Source organism: Emys orbicularis, assembly GCF_028017835.1.
Source record: "Emys orbicularis isolate rEmyOrb1 chromosome 21 unlocalized genomic scaffold, rEmyOrb1.hap1 SUPER_21_unloc_2, whole genome shotgun sequence".
In the NCBI taxonomy this organism is placed as follows: domain Eukaryota; kingdom Metazoa; phylum Chordata; order Testudines; family Emydidae; genus Emys; species Emys orbicularis.
The window spans coordinates 387,827-408,976 of NW_027045156.1; the positions used below are offsets into that span (position 1 = coordinate 387,827).

The 21,150-nt window shown below is 60.5% G+C and overlaps 2 protein-coding genes and 1 long non-coding RNA gene across 3 annotated transcripts; all 3 read left to right on the forward strand.

The window, feature by feature from the left end:
• Window positions 1-1,584: 1,584 nt before the first annotated feature.
• On the forward strand, window positions 1,585-5,510 carry EBP (EBP cholestenol delta-isomerase). Its single transcript, XM_065423085.1, has 4 exons — window positions 1,585-1,900; window positions 2,838-2,874; window positions 4,417-4,547; window positions 4,803-5,510. Exons 1-4 carry the CDS (start codon window positions 1,585-1,587, stop codon window positions 5,012-5,014), a joined length of 696 nt encoding a protein of 231 aa, XP_065279157.1. The 3' UTR covers window positions 5,015-5,510.
• Window positions 5,511-7,255: 1,745 nt separating this feature from the next.
• Window positions 7,256-12,989, forward strand: TBC1D25 (TBC1 domain family member 25). Its single transcript, XM_065423075.1, has 6 exons — window positions 7,256-7,327; window positions 9,094-9,203; window positions 9,939-10,093; window positions 10,228-10,352; window positions 10,758-10,946; window positions 11,591-12,989. Exons 1-6 carry the CDS (start codon window positions 7,256-7,258, stop codon window positions 12,983-12,985), a joined length of 2,046 nt encoding a protein of 681 aa, XP_065279147.1. The 3' UTR covers window positions 12,986-12,989.
• A 520-nt stretch (window positions 12,990-13,509) lies between these two features.
• Window positions 13,510-19,777, forward strand: LOC135895029 (uncharacterized). The gene is made up of 2 exons (XR_010562461.1): window positions 13,510-14,721; window positions 19,153-19,777. It is a non-coding gene; the product is annotated as an uncharacterized LOC135895029 (long non-coding RNA).
• The last annotated feature ends 1,373 nt before the right edge of the window (window positions 19,778-21,150 follow it).

Sequence of the window (21,150 nt, forward strand, 5' to 3'; positions counted from 1 at the left end):
TGGGTTCTCTCCCTGGCTCTGGGAGGGGAATGAGGGCTAGTAGGTTAGAGCTGTGGAGGGGTTTATATTTTAGGTACTTCTCTGTCCCCCATTGCTACAGTATCTCAGCACCTCACAGTCACTTGATACCTTAACCCCGGGAGGCAGGACAGTGCCCTATGTCCACTCTGCAGGTGAGGAAGCGCAGAGAAAGGAGGGCCCACCCTGCGAAAGGTGGCAGGGAAGCCAGGCGACCTGCCCCTTGTGGTTTGCGCTAATCTGACTTTAGCTAGCATTAAACAAGCCTGGGAACAGCTGCATATAACATCGCACGGGGAGGGCTCACCTGGCACTGAGCTGCAGCCACCTCTGGGACAGGGCAGCCGGGGAACAGCCACACATAACGCAACACGGGGCTGGCTCATCCGATGCTGAGATGCAGCCACCTCTGGGGCAGGGCAGCCGGGGAACAGCCACACATAACGCAACACGGGGCTGGCTCATCCGATGCTGAGATGCAGCCACCTCTGGGGCAGGGCAGCCGGGGAACAGCCACACATAACGCAACACGGGGCTGGCTCATCCGATGCTGAGATGCAGCCACCTCTGGGGCAGGGCAACTGGGGAACAGCTGCAATCCCTCTACCAGCTGGGTTAAGGCCCTGCACCTTGGGAGAAGCCCCTCCCCCCACTGAGTATAAGCCCCTCCCCCCACTGAGTATAAGCCCCTCCCCCCACTGAGTATAAGCCCCTCCCATGGACCCAGGACACCTGTGAGTGAGCCTCACCATCTGCCTCACCCTTGCCTTTGAAGATAAGCCCCACCCTCCAGCCACAGGCTCCTCCCCTGATGAGCACCCCCTGGGCACAGGCCCCACCCCCCTAGACACTGGACCCTCCACCTGGGCACAGACCCCTCCCCTTGGACATGGGCCCCGCCCCCTGCTGGGCACAATCTCCTCCTCCTGGATATTAGCCCCTCCCCCTGGGCTCAGGCCCCGCCCAAATACGGCCCCTTCCCTCCTCCTTTTAAATCTCCCGCTCTGACGACACCTGTTACCATGGCTACCCCACCCCCCCGCCCCTGCTGAGCCCACATCGCCTCAGCCGGCCTCTGGGCCAATCCGCTCCTCGGGAGGGCCTCTCGCGGCCCCGCCCACCAGCGCCCCGGCCTCCCATTGGCCGCGAAGAAAAGGCCAGCAGACCAATGGGCGGGCGGATCGAGCGGAGGAGGAGGAGGCCCCGCCCGCCTGCCGCGGTCAAGGAGCGCGCTCATTGGTCGCGGGGGCGGGGCTTAGGGCTGCAGGTGGCCGCCCGGGCGGGCGCCGGCCTCAGTCTGCGGTCAGCTGCCAGCAGCGTCGGGACTCGGGCCGGAGGCGCTGAGCGGGTGAGGGGCTGCCGGGGCGGGCACGCAGGGGGCTGCACGCAGTGACGTACACCCCCCTCCCCGGGGGTCCCCGTTCCCAGCCCAGCTGGGGGTGGATCTGCCCCCCCACCCGCCAATCCGGATCAGAGCCGGCGCCCCCTAGAGGGGAAAGTCCCTGGATCCCCTTGCTGACACCATCCCTCTTTTCCTTTGCAGTGGGAGTCGCTGTCTTGCCTGCCATGGGGCTGGAGGCTGAGCCCCTCGCCGCCCCCCACCCTTACTGGCCCCGGGACCTGGAGATCCGGCGCTACATCCCCAACGACCGCCCCACCTGGCACAGCCTGGCTTTCCTCTTCTCTGTCTCGGCGGCCCTGCTGACGCTCACCTGGCTGGCCGCCGGCTGGCGGGGGTGGACGGGGGCGCCCATGAGGCCCGGGCGCCGCCTGGCCCTCTGTTGGTTCGCCATCTGCGGCTTCATCCATGGCGTGATTGAGGGCTGGTTCAGCCTCTACCACACGGATATACCAGGGGACCAGTCCTTCCTCTCCCAGCTGTGTAAGGCATGGGAACCAGGACTCCTGGGTTCTTTGGGTGGGGGATGGAGTCTGGTGGGTTAGACTGGGGAGGCTGGGAGCCAGGACTCCTGGGTTCGATCTTTCGCTCTGGGAGGGGAGTGCGGTCTAGTGGTTAGAGCAGGGGAGGCTGGGAGCCAGGACTCCTGGGTTCGATCTCTAGCTCTGGGAGGGGAGTGCGGTCTAGTGGTTAGAGCAGGGGAGGCTGGGAGCCAGGACTCCTGGGTTCGATCTCTAGCTCTGGGAGGGGAGTGGGGTCTAGTGGTTAGAGCAGAGGCGCTGGGAGCCAGGACTCCTGGGTTCCATCCCCAGTTCTGGGAGGGGAGTTGGGTCTAGTGGTTAGAGTAGGGGTGGCTGGGAGCCAGGACTCCTGGGTTCGATCTCTCGCTCTGGGAGGGGAGTGGGGTCTAGTGGTTAGAGCAGGGGAGGCTGGGAGCCAGGACTCCTGGGTTCCATCCCCAGTTCTGGGAGGGGAGTGGGGTCTAGTGGTTAGAGCAGGGGAGGCTGGGAGCCAGGACTCCTGGGTTCTAGCCCAGCTGAGGGGAGCCCTGACGGGAGCTGTTTGCTACCCCGTGATGTGAGGAAAGGAAATCTGCTAAACAGGTTACCTGCCCTCCGGGTGAATCCTCTTCCGGAGAGAAGGGACGGGAGCCCGTGAAATTGGAGGCCGGGGAGAACTGTGGATCCTTGTAGAAACAGCTCCAGAGGTTGCACTGCTCCTAGCTGGGAGCAGGGAGAGGAAACTATGGAAATTCCCAGCCCCAAAACTTTGTGAAAACCGAATGGGTTTTAGACTATTTCCTCCCTTGTTTCAAAACCTCTCCATGTTCCTCCCTCCCGGCCCATAAAATGATGAATTTGATTCGTTCTTTTTGACCCGACGAACAACCGTTTCAGCTGAATCTTGTTTTCGCCTCCAGGGAAGGAGTACGCCAAAGGAGACAGCCGATATGTCATGTGAGTTTTAGCCTTTGTGTGTCCCATTCCCCCCCTTCCCCTTTTCTGATTCCTACCCACCCACCCACCACAATCCACTGGCATCTGCCCAAAATCCACCTGGAAATTTTGGAATGGATCGGATGCAGCCTTCAAAAAACCCATCAGGTTTCACACGTGCCTGCTAGCTCAGCGCAAGCAAACAATATGTGGTTTAATATCACTACATGCAAATGCATCCCTCCAGGAACAAAGCACACAGGCAATGCGTACAGGATGGGGGGGACTCTGTCTTGACAAAGATTTGGGGGTCATGGGGGACAATCGGCTGAATGGGGGCTCCCGGTGCGACGCTGGGGCCAAAACGGGGATCGCGAGGCGGAACACAGAGGGGATTTTCCCCTCTGGATTTGGCCCTGGTGCCACCGCTGCTGGGATCCGGCATCCTGTTCTGGTGGCCACAACTCTAGAAGGCCGTTGATCAGTCGGGGGGGCGTCAGAGAAGTGCCATGAGAATGATTCAAGGATCAGAAACCCAGCCTTGGCATGAGAGACTCCCTGAGCTCCAGCTATGGGGCTGAACGAAGAGACGGCTGAAGGGTGATTGGATCCCGGTCGTAGCTACGCAGGGAACAAACATTTGAGAACGGGCGCTTGATCGAGCAGAGGAAGGTCAAACCCGATCCGACGGCTCGAAGTCTAAGCTAGACCAATTCCGGGTGACCGCCCCTTGCCTTCATTGCGTTATTCCCAGCAAACGACGGGCTAGCTAACCAGGGCTACTTGCTTTCTCCTCGGCGATCAATAACACGCAGCCCTTCGGAGGAAGCCCCTTTTAGCCATAAGGCAGGAGCGCTGCGGGGAAAACAGCCAAAGAAGCGACACGTAAATCGACCAGGGGCGGTGTCAGTCTAAAGATTGGCCCCCCAATTCCCTCCCCGATCTCCGGGCGAAGTTCGAAAGGCTGAGTCTGTGGGGCGGGGGCGCTGGCGCCACCCGCTTCTCCCCCACACGTCCTGGGAATGTAGCTTGCCAGGTCCCAAAAGATCAGCCGGGTTTGCTGCGTCGTGCCATGGCCTTTTCACAGCCACGCCGCTCGTGGATTGGTAGGTTCTGGGGACAGAAGGGGCCGTTGTGATCAGCACGTCCGACTTCCCGGACAACAGAGACCAGAGAACCTGCCCTGTCATGCCAGGCGCTGCACGGATCCACCCCTGAGAGCAGGGCCCCTGTTGGGTGCTGCATAACCCCCACCCCACCAGCCGCTAGATCGGGGCCCCTGTCCCCGCACAGCCCCTCCCAGAGGGAGATCACAGCCCTTGCATTGCTGGGTGCATGAAGCCCCCCATTGTGCCTGGCGCTACACAGACCCCCCCCCCCCCACTGAGACCCCAAAGAGCTTCCAGTCTAAACACACCCAGGCAGGACTATTCTCCTCGTGGTACGGCTGGAGAAACTGAGGCCAATGGGGTGCGAGCTGAGACGCATGGTTGGCTGGGAGGGATGGGAACGGGGGGGCCTTAGAAGTTGGGTTAACCCTTGGGTGCCTCTCTCTGTCTGCAGAGAGGACAATTTCACCGTGTGCATGGAGACCATCACTGCCTGGGCGTGGGGCCCGCTGAGCCTCTGCACTGTGCTGGCCTTCCTGCAGCGCCAGCCCCACCGCTACGTCCTGCAGCTGGTGGTGTCGCTGGGTAAGGGCGGCCGGATGCCTGGGTCCCCTCCCTGGCTTGGGGAGGGGGGGTCTAGTGGTTAGAACCGGAGGGGCTGGGAGGCAGGACTCCTGGGTTCTCTCCCTGGCTGTAGAATGGCCCAGGGGCTGATGGTCAAAGGTCCCAGATCAGCTTCATCTTGACCTAGCCTGGACCCCAGATGTCCCCTGATCTTTCCATGACCCTTGGATTCTCCTCGATCTGACCCCTTGACCTTTCCTCCCCCCCCCCCCCCAGGCCAGCTGTACGGCGACGTCCTGTACTTCTACACTGAGTACCGAGAGGGCTTCGCCCACAGCGAGATGTGGCACCCGCTTTACTTCTGGTTCTACTTCGTCTTCATGAACGCCCTGTGGATCGTCATCCCCTCCATCCTCCTCCTCGACGCCTGGGGGCACCTGAGCGCTGCCCAGAGGGCGCTGGACTCTGTCAAGCCCAAGAGACACTGATGCCTCACACCCCCACCCTGGGTGGCGAATCTGGCACAAAACTGCCCCAGGGGGCTGCAGGATGAATGATGCTCAGGGATTGGAGTGCGCAGGACTCTCTCCCTGGCTCTGGGAGGGGAGTGGGGTCCAGTGGGCTAGAGCTGGGAGGCTGGGAGCCAAGACGTCTCGGTTCTTTTCCCAGCGTCTGTGGGAGACGTTCCTGTTTCTCCAGGCCGGCTTTATTTGCCGACCTGGTGGGGAGGGACGGGTGAGCGGGGGAGGAAATCACTAGCATGGGTGGGGGAGATGTCTGCCTCCCTATGTCTTGTTATCCTAGCACCCCCTCCTCCGCCGAACCCTCCCTGTTCCCATAACCAAAGCTCCGACCCCGTCTCTGTGTGCCCCCGACAACGACCCCCTTTGCCTCCTGACTGGCTGTAGGGTGGGGGATGCTGGGACCTCAAGTGCCTCCGGTGGACAGGACCAATCAGCTTGTTTTAATAAACGCATGTGTGTACTCCTTTGCCTTCCAGCAGCTGTCCTTGTCTGCCGCTGTCGCCCTCGGGGTGGCGCCGCGCTGCCAGGACAAAAGGGGTTATACAGGAGGTCATACCAGCTGATCCCAAGGGTCCCTCCTGGGCTGGGATGCTTTAGAGAGGAGAGGGCGAGGCCCTGATTAAAATCATGACCGGGAACAAGGGAGAGTGGGACCTTCTCTGAGACGGGCAAATTCCAAATACCTTTTCCCTGCACTCTGCATCTCAGTAACCTGTGTCCCATTCCCAGTCTCCTGCCCTGGGGCCGGATGGGAGCTGGCGCCCTCTAGAGGAGAAAGGCCCCATACCTCAGTCTCCTGCCCTGGGGCCGGATGGGAGCTGGCGCCCCCTAGAGGAGAAAGGCCCCATACCTCAGTCTCCTGCCCTGGGGCCGGATGGGAGCTGGCGCCCTCTAGAGGAGAAAGGCCCCATACCTCAGTCTCCTGCCCTGGGGCCGGATGGGAGCTGGCGCCCCCTAGAGGGGAAAGGCCCCATTTCCAATGCAGTGTTCACTGGGTTGGGCACGGTGGGATTGTGCCTGCCTGTAGGAAAGCTCCGCCCCCTCAATGGAGGGGCGGGGCCATGGAGCCCCTAAAACCCCTGATTCTGGGGGACAGCGAATGAAAATGCAGGGAAGGGAGCAAGGGTCAGTTTCAGCCAGTGCCGAAGTCACCTTACGTGACCCCCCCCCCGTGGTGCCCGCTCTGACCCCAGAGCAGCTTGTTAACCCCCCCCGCGGGGGGGCAATGCAAAGTGCGGGGGGAAACTGAGGCAGGGGCCTAAGAGAAACGTGCTGGGGACAGGAGCGGGCGGAAAAGGCCCCAGGGCTGCAGAGCAGCGTCTCCCCGCTGAGTCTGGGGCCCCTGCTCCGGCTGCCTCAGTTCAGGGCCGTGCCCGGGAGCTCGGACCGGAGATTTGCGGTGGGGCCCCCTGGGCTTGGGACGGACGAATCTTGGCCAGCGCCTGCTGGGGGGGGGGGGGGGGGAGGAAACATCCAGATCCCTGGAGCTGCGGGCGGATGTTGTTGTTTTCACCAGTTGGGGGTTACTTCCGGTTGATCCGGATGTTGTTTCCCGGATTGTGCGGTTATTTCCGGTTAACCCGGACGTTGTTTTCCTTGCTTCTAAGGCTATTTCCGGTTGATCCGGATGTTGTTTTCCATGGCTGTGTGGTTATTTCCGGTTGACCCGGATGTTGCTGTCCCTGTTTGTATGTCTATTTCCGGTTGATCCGGATGTTTTCGCCGGTTGGGGGCTATTTCCGGTTGGCTGGGCCGTTGTTTCCCCAGTGAGGGGCTTCTCCGGGCAGTTATTGCCTTGGTTACGCGCTATTTCCAGTTAACCCGGATGTTGTTTCCCGTGGTTGGGCGGTTATTTCCGGTTGACCCCGGATGTGAGTCCCCGTCCCGTGGCGGGGAGGGGCCCGGCTGCCCCCGTCTCTCCCCCTCTCCCACCCGTTTTTTTAAGAGGGCGATGACGTCAGCGCCTGAGCCGAGGCCTCCAAGCCGGAAGCGGAAGTAGCGGCGGGGTCACGTGAGGCTTCCCCCCTTCCCCTCCATCCTCACCTGACGTCAACCGCCCGCCCGGCGCGAGCCGGCTTCTACCCGTCGCGGCGCGAGGCCTCCCCCGCCTCCCCCCAGGGGCGGGGCCGTTACGGTCCCGTCCGGCGCGAGGCTCCTCCCCCCCTCCGCCCCCGCCCCCCCCCGCGGAGCCGGCCCGGGGCCGGGATGGCGGCGGCGGCGGGGGGCGGGGCCCGGGAGGAGGAGGAGGAGCGGGAGGTGGTGCGGGTCCGGGTCAAGGTGAGAGGTCAGGGGTCACGGCGGGGTCAGGGGTCACATAGGGCGGGGGGGAGGGGCACCCCCACAGCTCAGTGGGGCGCAGAGTGGGACCCCCCAACAGGGTGTGTGTGGGGGGGCAGATTGTGCCGGGGAATCAGGGGGAGCCCAGGGCGGGGGGCTGGCGAGAGAAAGGGGGGGTCGGGATCGGGGCGTGAGGAGGGAGCCAGAGCGGAGTCCCCCCCTCCCCCACCCAGCCCCCCCTGCTCCAGCCCACCAGCCCCCCCTCCCCTCCCAGAGCCGGGGAGAGAACCCAGGAGTCCTGGCTCCCAGCGCCCCCTGCTCTAACCCACCAGACCCCACTCCCCTCCCAGAGCCGGGGGGAGAACCCAGGAGTCCTGGCTCCCAGCCCCCCCTGCTCTAACCCACCAGACCCCACTCCCCTCCCAGAGCCAGGGGGAGAACCCAGGAGTCCTGGCTCCCAGCCCCCCCTGCTCTAACCCACCAGACCCCACTCCCCTCCCAGAGCCGGGGGGAGAACCCAGGAGTCCTGGCTCCCAGCCCCCCCCCGCTCTAACCACCAGCCCCCACTCCCCTCCCAGAGCCGGGGAGAGAACCCAGGAGTCCTGGCTCCCAGCCCCCCCGCTCTAACCACTAGCCCCCACTCCCCTCCCAGAGCCGGGGGGAGAACCCAGGAGTCCTGGCTCCCAGCCCCCCCCCCCGCTCTAACCACCAGCCCCCACTCCCCTCCCAGAGCCGGGGAGAGAACCCAGGAGTCCTGGCTCCCAGCCCCCCTGCTCTAACCACTAGACCCCACTCCCCTCCCAGAGCGGGGAGAGAACCCAGGAGTCCGGGCTCCCAGCCCCCCCTGCTCTAACCACTAGCCCCCACTCCCCTCCCAGAGCCAGGGAGAGAACCCAGGAGTCCGGGCTCCCAGCCCCCCCCGCTCTAACCACTAGCCCCCACTCCCCTCCCAGAGCCGGGGAGAGAACCCAGGAGTCCGGGCTCCCAGCCCCCCCTGCTCTAACCACTAGACCCCACTCCCCTCCCATAGCGGGGAGAGAACCCAGGAGTCCTGGCTCCCAGCCCCCCTGCTCTAACCACCAGCCCCCACTCCCCTTCCAGAGCCGGGGAGAGAACCCAGGAGTCCTGGCTCCCAGCCCCCCCTGCTCTAACCCACCAGACCCCACTCCCCTCCCAGAGCCGGGGGGAGAACCCAGGAGTCCTGGCTCCCAGCCCCCCCCCGCTCTAACCACCAGCCCCCACTCCCCTCCCAGAGCCGGGGAGAGAACCCAGGAGTCCTGCTTGTCCTTGTGCCCTCTACGCCTCACCCTTACTGCCCCAGACAAGCCCTCCTTGCCTTCGCTGACCGTGTCAGAGCCAGAACAGAACGGGGGACGCGACCCAGTGTCGCCTGCGTCTCGTCCCCCGGCCTCCCTCCTGGGTGGCTGCGTGGAGGCCAGGAGATCTGGGGCGAGGCACATGCCAAGGAGGGGGAAGAAACGCACAGGAACTCAGACCTCCCACGACCAGCGAGGACAAAGGATTTCGGTGTGAAAGAGCGCAGCGAAACTGCCCTTCCCGTGTGTCCGCGGAGATCTCCGTCCGTCCGAAACGCGGGCGGATCTGTGCAGCGCGGGGGGGGAATGAGCCAGGGCCTTTCCCCTCTGGGGGGCGCGGCTCCCCCTCCGGCACCAGGGTGGGGGACTGGCTGGCTCGGGGGGGGGTGGGGAATGATGCATGGGGCCTGTCCCCAGTAGAGGGCGCTCACTCCAGTCCTGTCTCCCCAGAAGCGCGAGGGGTTCCTGCAGCCTGAGTTCCGCACCTTTGCCGTCGATCCCCAGATCACCTCGCTGGATGTCCTACAGCACATCCTCATCCGCGCCTTCGACCTCAACGGGTGAGTCCCGCCCCAGTCGCCAGGGACCTGTGCCCAGCATGGGAGGGTTAGAGCAGGGGGGAGGTGGGAGTCAGGACTCCTGGGTTCTCTCCCCGGCTCTGGGAGGGTGGTGAGGTCTAGTAGTTAGAACGGGGGGGCTGGGAGCCCGGACTCCTGGATTCTCTCCTGGTTCTGTGAGGGGAGTGGGGTCTAGTGGTTAGAGCTGGGAGCCAGGACTCCTGGGTTCTCTCCCCAGTGCTGCTATTTCTGGGGTTGCCTGGGAGTTAGATCCTGGTTGAGGAAGGAGCTAGTGAAGAATTTGAGGCTGTTGGGAGCCAGGGGGCAAAGAGGAGATTTGTGGGACAGATGAGCTCATTCGGTCTGAAGAGCTAATGGGGGACCCCGAGAAAGGATGGAAGGCAGGGGGGCTGGAACGGCTGGTGAAGGACCCCTAGAGAATAGTGGGGGGTTCTGTATGGTTGATGAAGGACCCCAACCGGAGGCATCCGTATGGCTGACAGCAAACCCTAAAGAGGCGGGGGAGGTTCTGTATAGCCGATGGAGGACCTCAAAGGGGTGTGTGTCCTTACGGCCAATGGGAGACCCCAAGGGAGCAGTGGGAGGTTCCGTATGGCTGACGGCGAGAGTGTGGGGTTCCGTACCGACGGGGGACCCCGAGAGGTGCCGGGAGGGGGAACGCTGCGGATGGGGTGATGTCCTGTGTGCGTTGGAGCCAATCACCTCCCCCTCACCCAGGAAGAAGAACTTTGGGATCAGCTACCTGGGCCAGGAGAAGCAGGGCCAGGAGACGTACCTGTCGCTGCTGTCGGACTGGGACCTGGCCACGGCCTTCGCCAGCGCCTCCAAGCCCTACCTGCAGCTCCTCGTAGACATCAAGCCTTCGGAAGACAGTGAGTCACTGTGGCAGGGCTAGGGACCCAGGAGTCCTGGCTGCCACCCCCTCCTCGTGCTCTAACCGCCAGACCCCACTGCCCTCCCAGAGCTGGGAACAGAACCTGCTAACTGTCATGTGCTGCTCTCTCAGGCCCCCTGCTGGAGGACTGGGACATCATCAGCCCCAAAGATGTCATCAGCACTGATCTGCTCCTGGTGGAGAAGCGGTCCCTGGCGGCGGCCGCCCTGCCTTTCACCCAGTCCATCATCTCCCAGGTGGGTCGAAAGGGGAAGAGGTGGAGGGTGGTTCAGGTAGGAAGCACCCCAAGCTACGTGGGTGGAACAGGGTTCAGAAGAGAACCCAGGAGTCCTGGTTCCCACCCACCCACCCACCCCTGTTTTAACACACTAGACCCCACTCCCCTCCCAGAGCCGGAGGTAGAACCCAGGAGTCCTGACTCCCGCTCTCCTGCATGCTCTTCCTGGTAGCTGGCCACAGCTCTGTTGTTCCAGTGCTAGGATCATCATGGTCCAATGAAGTCTCCTACTGCCTGGACCTCCCCTGCCTGCTCCCGTGCCTCAGTTCCCCCCTATACAGTGGGGAGGATCCTGCCCACCCCTGGCGTCCTCCATGCCTTGCTCTGAGCAGGACTGGGTCAGTGACCCCGTCTCTCTGCCTAGGTGGGCCGGACGCTGTCGAAGGTCCAGCAGGCTCTGAGCTGGTCCTACGGGGAGGACGTGAAGCCGTTCAAACCACCGCTGAGCGACTCCGAGTTCCACACCTACCTGAACCACGAGGGGCAGCTGAACCGGCCCGAGGAGCTGCGGCTACGCATCTACCACGGCGGCGTGGAGCCCTCGCTGCGGAAAGTGAGTCTCTGGGGAGTGGGGCTGGGAGCCCGGACTCCTGGGTTCTCTCCCCGGCTCTGGGAGGGGAGTGGGGGCTGCTGGTTAGAGCGGGGATGCTGGAGCCAGGACTCCTGGGTTCTCTCTGGCTCTGGGAGGGGAGTGGGAGCTAGTGGTTAGAGATGGGGGGCTGGGAGCCAGGACTCCTGGGTTCTCTCCCCGGCTTTGGGAGGGGAGGGAGTCTAGTGGTTAGAGCGGGGGGGCTGGGAGCCAGGACTCCTGGGTTCTCTCCCTGGCTCTGGGAAATGGGATATCGGGGGTAGTGGAGATGGGATGTCAGGGGGTGCTTAGCCATGGGGGAGAGATGTCGGGATGCCTGGCACAAAGGGGCATGTAGCATGGCAGGCTATGTGGGACGATGCCTGGCGCTGAGACCCCTCTCTGCCCCCCAAGTCGCGGTGGGATCCTGGGAGAGGCCAGGCGGGTGAGAGGCAGCGTGGTGGGACGCTGAGGTGGCGGGAAGATGCCGGGCGTTGAAGCTCCTCTCTCTGCCCCCCATGTTGCGGTGGGATGCTGGGAGAGGCCGGGCGGGTCAGAGGCAGTGTGGTGGGACGCTGAGAGGTGGCGGGAAGATGCCGGGCATTGAAGCTCCTCTCTCTGCCCCCCAGGTGGTGTGGCGCTACCTGCTGAACGTCTACCCGGACGGGCTGACGGGCCAGGAGCGCATGAACTACATGAAGCGCAAGACGCGGGAGTACGACCAGCTAAAGGGCCAGTGGGCGGAGCGGGCCAGCCCCGAAGACCTGGACTTCATCCGCAGCAACGTCCTCAAGGACGTTCTCCGCACGGACCGCACCCACCCCTACTACGCTGGCTCGGAGGACAACCCGCACCTGACCGCCCTTCACGACCTGCTGACCACCTACGCCGTCACCCACCCGCAGATTTCCTACTGCCAGGGCATGAGCGACATCGCCTCGCCCATCCTGGCTGTCATGGACAACGAGGCCCACGCCTTCATCTGCTTCTGCGGCATCATGAAGCGCCTGGAAGGCAACTTCCAGGTGGACGGCGAGGTGATGTCCCTCAAGTTCTCCCACCTCAAGCTCCTCCTCCAGTACTCGGATCCTGAGTTCTACGCCTACCTCCTCTCCCGGGGTGCCGACGACTTCTTCTTCTGCTACCGCTGGCTGCTGCTGGAGCTGAAACGGGAGTTTGCCTTTGAGGACGCCTTGCGGATGCTGGAGATAACCTGGAGCTCCTTGCCACCGGATCCTCCGGAGAAGGAGGTGGAGCTGGTGGGGCCGCCGGCCAGGCTTAGTGAGAGCGGCCAGCCTGTCCGCCAACGCCACATGCTGCGGCCCACCTGTAGCTTCGATGCGACTGGGGACCGGCCTTGCTTGGAGGAGCCCGGAGCCCGGCCTTGCCTGGAGCAGAAGACCTTATTGAAGCAATCCAGCTTTGGGGAATTCAAGTACTACAGCGCTCGTGAGGACAGCTCCGAGGAAGAGCCTTCCCTGAGATCCCAGCGCTCCATGGAGGAAGAGGAGGACTTCTGCAGCGAGCAGGACCCCTTGCTCCAGCTCCCGGCCATGACCAAGTCTTTCTCCGCCCCGTCCCTCCGGCCCCTGACCCCGCCCACGCCCTCCCGAGACTCCCCCTCCTCCCCCTCCCCCCTCTCTGGCAGCGAGAAGAACGAGAGCCTGCCGGAGGAGAAGGGAGATTTGGCAGGTGACACGCCATCCTCCCCACCCAGCAGCCCCCTCCCCACCGCCCCCTCCCCAGCCACGGTGAGCTTGCCTCCGCCGCAGGAGTTCGGCAAAGGCAACCCCTTCATGCTCTTCCTCTGCCTGGCCATCCTGCTGGAGCACCGGGACCACATCATGAAGAACAACATGGACTACAACGAGCTGGCCATGCACTTCGACCGCCTGGTGCGCCGGCACAATCTGGCCAAGGTGCTGCACCGGGCCAAAGCCCTCTTCGCCGACTACCTGCAGTCCGAGGTCTGGGACTCCGAGGAGGGGGACGAGGCGGCCGCAGAGTCCCCAGCCGTCTCATGACCCCCCCCTCCCCTGGGGATCGGATCCCCCCAACTCTCCCGCCACTCCCCCTTCCGGCAACCTCCTTGAGACTCATCACAGGTCAATCCTCTCTATTTCCCCCTAGATCTAATGATCTCCTTGGAAGATCCTTCATGGACCAACCAGGATCTCTCCCCCCGTGGGATCCCCTCCATCCATCCCCCTGCAGATCTAATGATCTCCCTGGAACATTCTTCATGAACCAGCTGGGATCTGCCCTTTCCACTGGCATCCTCTCTAATTTCAATTATCTCCTTGGACGATCGGTCAGAGACCAACTAGAATATCTCCCTCCCTGTTAGATCCCCTTCTAACCCCCCCCCCCCTTGGATTTAATGTTCTCCTTGGAAGATCCTTCATGGACCTACCAGGATCTGGCCTTCCCAGTGGGATCGCCTCCATCCATCCCCTTCTGACTCCAGTGATCCTTCTGGAAGATCCATCCCCTTGGAAGATCCTTCAGAGACCCAACCAGGATCGGCCACTCGGACTCCGGTGCCTTTTTCTTTTATGTGCATTAGCGGATCCGGTTTTTGGTTTCCTTCCCTGCTGCGGCCGCAGCCTCTGACGGCGTCGCTGCCCAAAGCTGGGGAGCACTCCCAACTCCCCTCCCCAGATCTTCAGACTCTTGACCGCTGGGATGTATGTGCTCTTTTCTGTTCCGCTTTGGATCCTCTTTTCACTGACCCAGAACTTGGCTGGTTGCTTTTTAAACCAAGTTGCCCAGTCGTGGTATATTTCCTCCTCCAATGAAGAGCTCAAGAGGAGTTTATTCCTCGCTTTGGAGGAAGACCAGACATCAGCTCCCATGATGCAAAGGGACGGGAATCCGGGATACTAGGGGATCAAACAACATGTGATCTCTGCTGGCTTGCCACTTTCATTCGTTAGCCGTTTCCCTGGGCAAACGGACCCCAGTGGCTCCCTGGATTTGCTCGGCTGTAAAACTAACCAGAGATCTTCGATCAGCCAAGCCTTTCTGTTCCTGGTTTTAACGAGAGATCAGCTATTGACAGGATAGAGGCAAGACCTGCCCGCCTGTGGGGCAGGATCCGTATCGGTGGGGAGAGGGGCGGGGCGGAGGGATCGTAAACAAAACCATTTCCGTTGATAGCGCCTCATCGCGCTGCGTTAGCATCCCTGCGGCGGGTTGGCCGTGGCGTGCGATCTGCTGATGGCCTGTCCAGAAGTGGGTCCTGATCTCGGCTGGGCCAGCATCAGTCTGGAGCTTCTCTGGACGCTGCCGAGATCGGCGCCTCGCTCGTTTCTATGACACGGGATCGGAAGCGGTGCCTGGCCTGCGTCAGCCGCGCCGATCTGGGAATTTCTGCAGACGAAGACGTCTTCCGAACATCCTCTTTCCCCTTCGCGTCCGCCCAGAGGAGAGCAGGGCTTCACCAGCTGGGATCTAGCCCCTGATGCCTTTTTGTTTCCGTGGCATCCTTCTGCGTTGGCCTTATCTTAGCTCAGAGACCCACCTCCTACATCAGCATCTGTGTTGGATTGCCTGGCTCAAGACAGCTACGGATATTTTCCCCCTCCAGATATCTGCCCATCCTATCGTCCCAGATCCGGGCTCTTTGTACGAAGTCTGATATGAATCGCTTATTGCAGCCACGTGGGGTTTAGAGTCTCTAAGGCAGACGAAGCAGAGAGCTGGCTGTGTCGTAGCAGAGAAGGGGATTTACTCTAGGTCCTATTGGAAAAACAAACAAGTAAGTCCCTGTAGGGAAGCAGCCTGGCCACTAGAGGTCACCGTTGGGCTTTGCAGATCTGAGTTCTCTACCCCAGGAAGGTTCTGGGTTGTGAGATCCCCCAGGATCTAGGTAGGGATGGGGAGAGGAACCGGACGTCCCCGCGGTGTCAGTTCGGGGGGGATCTTTCTGGTGATCTGTGGGATCGCCAGAGTTGGTACGTAGCCCTGTTACCGGAGGGATTGGCAGGCGTCTCTGGGGGTGTGTGTATCCGGCGTGTGGGAGGTCCCGAGCTTGCGTGTGGATGGAGATTGGCCTGCCCAGAGCCTGCACTGGTGGGGCCCCGTCCCCCCCCCCGAGCTCCTCCGCATCTTCACCCCCCCAACTTGCCATGCCTGGGGAGAGAAATTGATTAGGACTAGGTGTTGTAACTGACCCTCTGTGGCAGCAGTTGATGCTTATCTGGGCTGATGGACTAGGCTGATGGACAGGGGCTGAGGGCAGAGGGGACTGGCCCCTCCCACCAGATTAACTTCCATGTCAATTACAACCCACAGCTAGTCAACTGTAGCAGTCCTGCCCTAGTCAGTTTCACACCCCTTGGCTGGCCCAGCTGTAACTGACTAGCCGCAGGAGCAGGCTTGCGACCCTGGGCTCGCCGGCATCCCATTAGGTCCAACGGGCCCCGAGCCCGATCGAGACTTCAGTGGCCCCTGCTAAAGGCCATTCGGTTCTGGGCCGCTTATCTCCTTGAGAGCAAGGTGGGCTGGCTTGAATCCCAGGCGCTTTCCATTTTTCAAATTTGACCCGCCTCGGTATCTTCTCGCCTTTGGCTACCTCCGAAAAGCAACGGCTTTAAAACACCACGTTCTTCCGTGCTCCGCGGCCCCTTCCCTCGTCCCGGCAGAGAGTCGGACGCGGGTCCAGGGAAGGGAGCCAGCTGGGCTCTAACCTGGATCGCGCATGGGCCAAATCTTAAAATCGGGTTCCAGATCTTCCCAGCGGGAGCTAGGGCAGGGGTGGGCTCTGTGGGAACAGGGGTGCCCAGGGGGTCACCCCTTAGATCCAGGGGCGTTTGCCTCCCCATCTGTTGTTGGCTCCAGCGTCTTGCCAATGCCGGGAAGGCGCCTGAGTCTGGTGTCCAGCAGAATGGACACAGCACACGCTCCCCCTACAGCCCATTGCGGGGGAGTGTGATGGGCTAACCCCAGCGGGTGGCGTGCTCCTTGATAGCCCATGGGGGGCGGTAGCAATCGCTCTCCTCCGCCCTTCCCGTGCCCCCCCGGGCGGCCCCACAATAGCTTAGCCCCGAACAAACACACACCAAGCCCTGCCCTGCTACTTTGGGGCTAGATCAGACCCGTCCCAGCGGGCTGTTTCCTCCGGAATGCCCAGCGTGAGGAAACAAGGAAGCCGCCGGTGTGTCTCGGACAGCTCTGGTTATTTGTGCCGCTTCCTTTGAACGGGCAGGGGGTTCTTGGATTTCACTGCCGGAGGAGGGTCAAACTCAAATCTCATGGACACTCGCGTCCTTAAAACACCTCCATTCTTATTGCCAAGGTTCGGATCTTCTGATCATGGCCAAGCAACGGGGAGTCTCTTTTCCAAAGCTGGCCAGAAACCAGGCCCTCGAACAAACCCTCGGCATCTGTTCCCGGCAAAAGCGAGCAGGACTTGGCAGGATCGCTCGTCGCCTTCCATTTTGTCTTTCCCCACTCTCTCCTTGCTCTGGATTTAAATGAGGCAAACGCCCCAGTAGGGGATCCAAAGTTACTATCTGACTTGCCCATGAACCTGCTAGTGATACCACCCAATCTGAAAGGGTGCAGGGAGGAAAAATGTTTTCCTCTGTGAGTTAGAAAGTGCTCAAAGACCATATCCCCAAGTGGGGAAGTCAACAGTGCGACGCTGATTTCCACCAGCTGAGGATCCGGGGCAGGGGCGACTCTAGCTTTTTTGCCGCCCCAAGCATGGCAGGCAGGCTGCCTTCTGCGGCGCGCCTGCGAGAGTTCCCCAGGCCCGCAGATTCGGCGGCATGCCTGCAGGAGGTCCGCCGGTCCCGCGGCTTCAGCGTACCCGCCGCCGAATCCGCGGGACCGGCGGACCTCCCGCAGGCATGCCGCCGAAGGCTGCCTGACTGCCGCCCTCGCAGGGACTGGCAGGGCGCCCCCTGCGGCTTGCCGCCCCAGGCACACGCTTGGAGTGTTGGTGCCTGGAGCCGCCACTGATCCGGGGCCTGTTCTTGGGTCTAGTCCATTGCATTTTTGCATCTAATCAGTTTCAGCCTCAGACCGAAATACAGTTAGACCGTGGGAGAAGTTCCACCCCATCCCTCAGGGCTCAAATAGCTCTAGGCTGGGCTCTCAGATCCAGCATTTATTTGCCGCACGAGAGGCTAGTTTTGGGGTGGGGTTTTTTGTGTAAACAGGGGAATTGGGGTTGTGAAACTGCAAAGAATTATCACTGGGACTGACGCTGAGGTCCAGAAAAGAGGAAACTGCTTTGGACTTGATTGGAAATGACCCGATTCTGATTTGCCTCTAATCAAAGGGGATTAATCTCAGCTACGCCCAGACGAGGTGCTTGCTCTTGGAGGACGATTTGTGCCAAAGAAGTCAGGAGGGGCAGGTTGCTACCGTCTCAGGCCCAGGCCCTGGAAGGTATTCAGGTGCTTAGCTCACTACCAAAATCCGAGCCAGCGTCTCTAGAGGTCTCCAAGTCTAAATAAGAGCTAGATTTTCCCCAGAGATCAACCCCCAACGTGCTCAGCTCTCTGGAGAAATTGCAGCTCTTTAAAGTTTGCCTTTGATGCATCAAAAGAAAAAAACGTCTTTCAAGCGCTGATTTGCTCCATGGAAGTTGGTTGCCTTTGAGTCTCCGCCAGCGGACAAGGCTCCAGGGGCAGGCTTGGCACTCCGTTCCATTCCGCTCGGAATCGTCCCTTGTCTGTTGCCCTGGATTGAAATGACACAAAGGACTGGCGGGTGGGAATTTTCGAATCCGGCTCCAGCCGCGCTTTGCCTGAAAGCTGGTTCTTTTAGATCCCCAGGGCGGCTTTTCAATCTAGATCAACTGGGCTCGGGTGAAAGCTACGAAGCTGTTTCTGGCACAGTCAGCTGGGAGACTGCCAAGGCTCTGGGTTTCTTGGGAGCGATGGGGGACTGAAAGACACCCTGACACCCACTCCTGTCTCCCCCAAATCCATTGGGTTGTAACTGGTGATGACTATATTCTCTGGCACCTGGGATAGTTTTATCCTGAGACATATTCCGAACCCAGGCTGAGATCTGTTGGTTTGTGGGTCTTCAGATGCCAACTTTCCCCCCAGGTCTTGTTCCTTCTCACACATTGGATTCACCTTTCCTAAGAGCCTGGTACGTCTCCTTTGGAAACTGAGCCAAATTCATCTTTGAGAGAAATGGAGGTTGGGTTGGGTTTGAAAACACCCTATGTTTAGTAGGAAACACAGCTGCTATAAAGTCTTTGCTCCACCAAAGTCAATAGAATTAGGACAGTTTGTGCTCTGACTGTTGGCTCAGAGCGGGGATCGGGCCCAATCTGCTTTTCTACTCCCCTCGCTGAGGTTGCTGACACTTGAGATCGTTCAAGCTGAAGGAATTTTGAATTGATCCAATTTCCAGGAGGTGGTATTTCTCTTCGGGTCAACAGCTCGTGGGTAATTTCACTCCTTTGCCTAGTCAGTGTCACCTGCTGAGCTGGCAAACTCCTGGGCAAAAATCCCAATTTTAAAAATCCAAGGAACCAATGATTTTTTTTTCTCTTTAAAAATCCTTGGGTATCTCAATATTTAAAATCTGAGACAGATCCTAGCGCCCCGGGCGCTGGGAAATCAGATCTCTGGGTATTTTGCAGTGGGCGCTAAATTAGCAGTTGGACATCTCAGTTGTCATTAACTGCAGGAGAATGTGAGCCCCCAACCCATCAGAGTCCCCCTCCCCTTAGCGATCTGACTGACTTTTGAACTGGATCAACCCCAAATTCTTTAGTGAAGTTTCCAAAAATTCCAGCGGCGTTTGCTACCCCATCGCCCCGCTGTGCTGGGATAGTGTTGTTATTGTAGGGACTAATGTATCTTTGGGAGGTAATCAAAGTCTTTCCGCTTCCTGGCTTTGTGATGGGGGCCCTGTCCAAACTCCCGCTCTGCTGCTGAAATCCAGTCGCCTGTTTGATCTCTCGCTGACCGCGAGAGAAGGGACTTTGTAGATGAGAAGCAGAAGCCAATGGTGCTGCGTTGTGAATATTTTTGTTGGTATTCAGCCTTTCCTTATTTTGTGCTGCTCTATTTATTTTGCCAACCTTCTGCGCTGTTAAGTTTATTTACCCGGCTGGGCTGTTTAAACAGGACAAAGGTTTTGAAACAAAGGTGAAACTCACACGGGTGGTGCAGAAATCAACCATCTGGAGTCTTCTCACAGGCTTTGCTTATTTCAGGCCCGGATCCGGGACCCTTTTGAAAAGGAAAAGCGGCCCTCGTGCCAGACGTTGACCAAGCAACTTTTCCTGGCTATGGACTCTCTAAAAATTGCAGTGGATTCTGGGAGGAAGGCTGGGGGAGCAGCCAGTTAATAACACTGCCTTGGGTGGATCAAGGTGTCACTTTCAAGGTGGATTGGGCGCTTCCCCCCCAGGCAACGGTGGCGATTCTGGATTCCTCTGGGGGAAAGGCCGAGGACTTGGATTCTGCTACCGTTAACGGCCCAGCGCCTGGATCTCCCCCTTCAGGCTGCCAGCGATTCGATCTATTTCTGCCTCCCAAGCAGCTGAAGTCTCTAACCGACCAAAAGAGCCAAGGAACCAAATATAGCTAAAGCCGCGGCGGAGGGTGGCCGGGGCGTGGGTGTCGTGACAGGGGACTCGTCCCTGATCACGCTGGGTGTATGGCCTCTGGCTCAGTGCAGCTGTTCCATCCCCTGTATATATCCTCTGTACAGCTGGAGACCCCAGGATGTTCCTAAACCCCCGCGCCCAAAGCCGGGCTTGGCGAAGGGGGTCCCGCTCGGGCCTTTGAGTGAATGTGCTACAGGAATGAAAGTGGAAATAAAAGGAGGAAAAAGTGGATGGTTGTGTCCGGGTTTGTTCATGGGCAGGGAAAAGAAACCCCAGGAAGTATCCAGGAGTCCTGGCTTCCAGCCCCCTCCTTCCCCTGCTCTAACCTCCCAGGCTCCCCTCCCTGAGCTGGGGAGAGAACCCAGGAGTCCTGGCTCTCACCTCTAGCTCCCCTCCAAGAGCCTGGGAGAGGAGTCTGGAGCATCGTGTTACTCCAGTTAGAGCCAAAACCCTTCTCTCCAGTTAGAGCCAAAACCCTTCGCTCCAGTCTGGCACCATCCCTGTGAACTGGGGAGGGGAGGGGGGGCTGGTGGTTAGAGCAGGGGGCTGGGTGCCAGGACTCCTGGGTTCTCTCCCTGGTGCCAGGACGGGAGGGGGGGGTCTAGTGGGATTGAGCAGGGGGGCTGGGTTGTCTATATCACCACTGCCTTGCAATGGATGCACTCAGGACTGTGAGTCTGGTGGCACCTTAAAGACTAACAGATTTATTTGGGCATAAGCTTTCGTGGGTAAAAACCTCACTTCTTCGGGTGCATGGATGAAACTTTCACTCTGTGCATCCGAAGAAGTGAGGTTTTTACCCACGAAAGCTTCTGCCCAAATAAATCCGTTCGTCTTTAAGGTGCCACCAGACTCCTTGTTGTTTTTGTAGATACAGACTAACACGGCTACCCCTGATACTCAGGACTGGCCATGTGTGTCATGTTCCCTGTACTGCAGTGACCTGATGGGTGATTCCCCTCCCCGTTCTCTCTCGCTTTCAGGCAGACTGGCACATCTCCTTCCTTGAGATGCAACCTGGCACCTATCCAGGGGACGGGGAGAATGTGCTTCTATCTGCCTTACCACCCCTTCCCCGGGGCCATTTTATCAGATCCACCCCCGGCCCCATCCGGTGTCTATGTAGCCTGGGCCGCAGAGCAGCTTAATAAGGGAGTTTATCTGCTAGGGTCCCATGCTCCAGCCATGGAGGTTTTCTTTAAACCACATTGTCCCCTGAATTTCCCTGCGTGACCCGGTCACTTCCCCTCCCAGCGCAGCCCTGCGGCCAGAGCTACGCGGGAGCTCAGAGCAGGGGCTCGCAGGGGCCCCTCCTGGCCTGGGCGTCTCCAGGGGCTCCCTTGGGTCCCTCCTGGCCTGGGCGTCTCCAGGGGCTCCCTTGGGTCCCTCCTGGCCTGGGCGTCTCCAGGAGCTCACAGGGATCCCTCCTGGCCTGGGCGTCTCCAGGAGCTCACAGGGATCCCTCCTGGCCTGGGCGTCTCCAGGGGCTCACAGGGATCCCTCCTGGCCTGGGCGTCTCCAGGGGCTCCCTTGGGTCCCTCCTGGCCTGGGCGTCTCCAGGGGCTCGCAGGGGCCCCTCCTGGCCTGGGCGTCTCTAGGGGC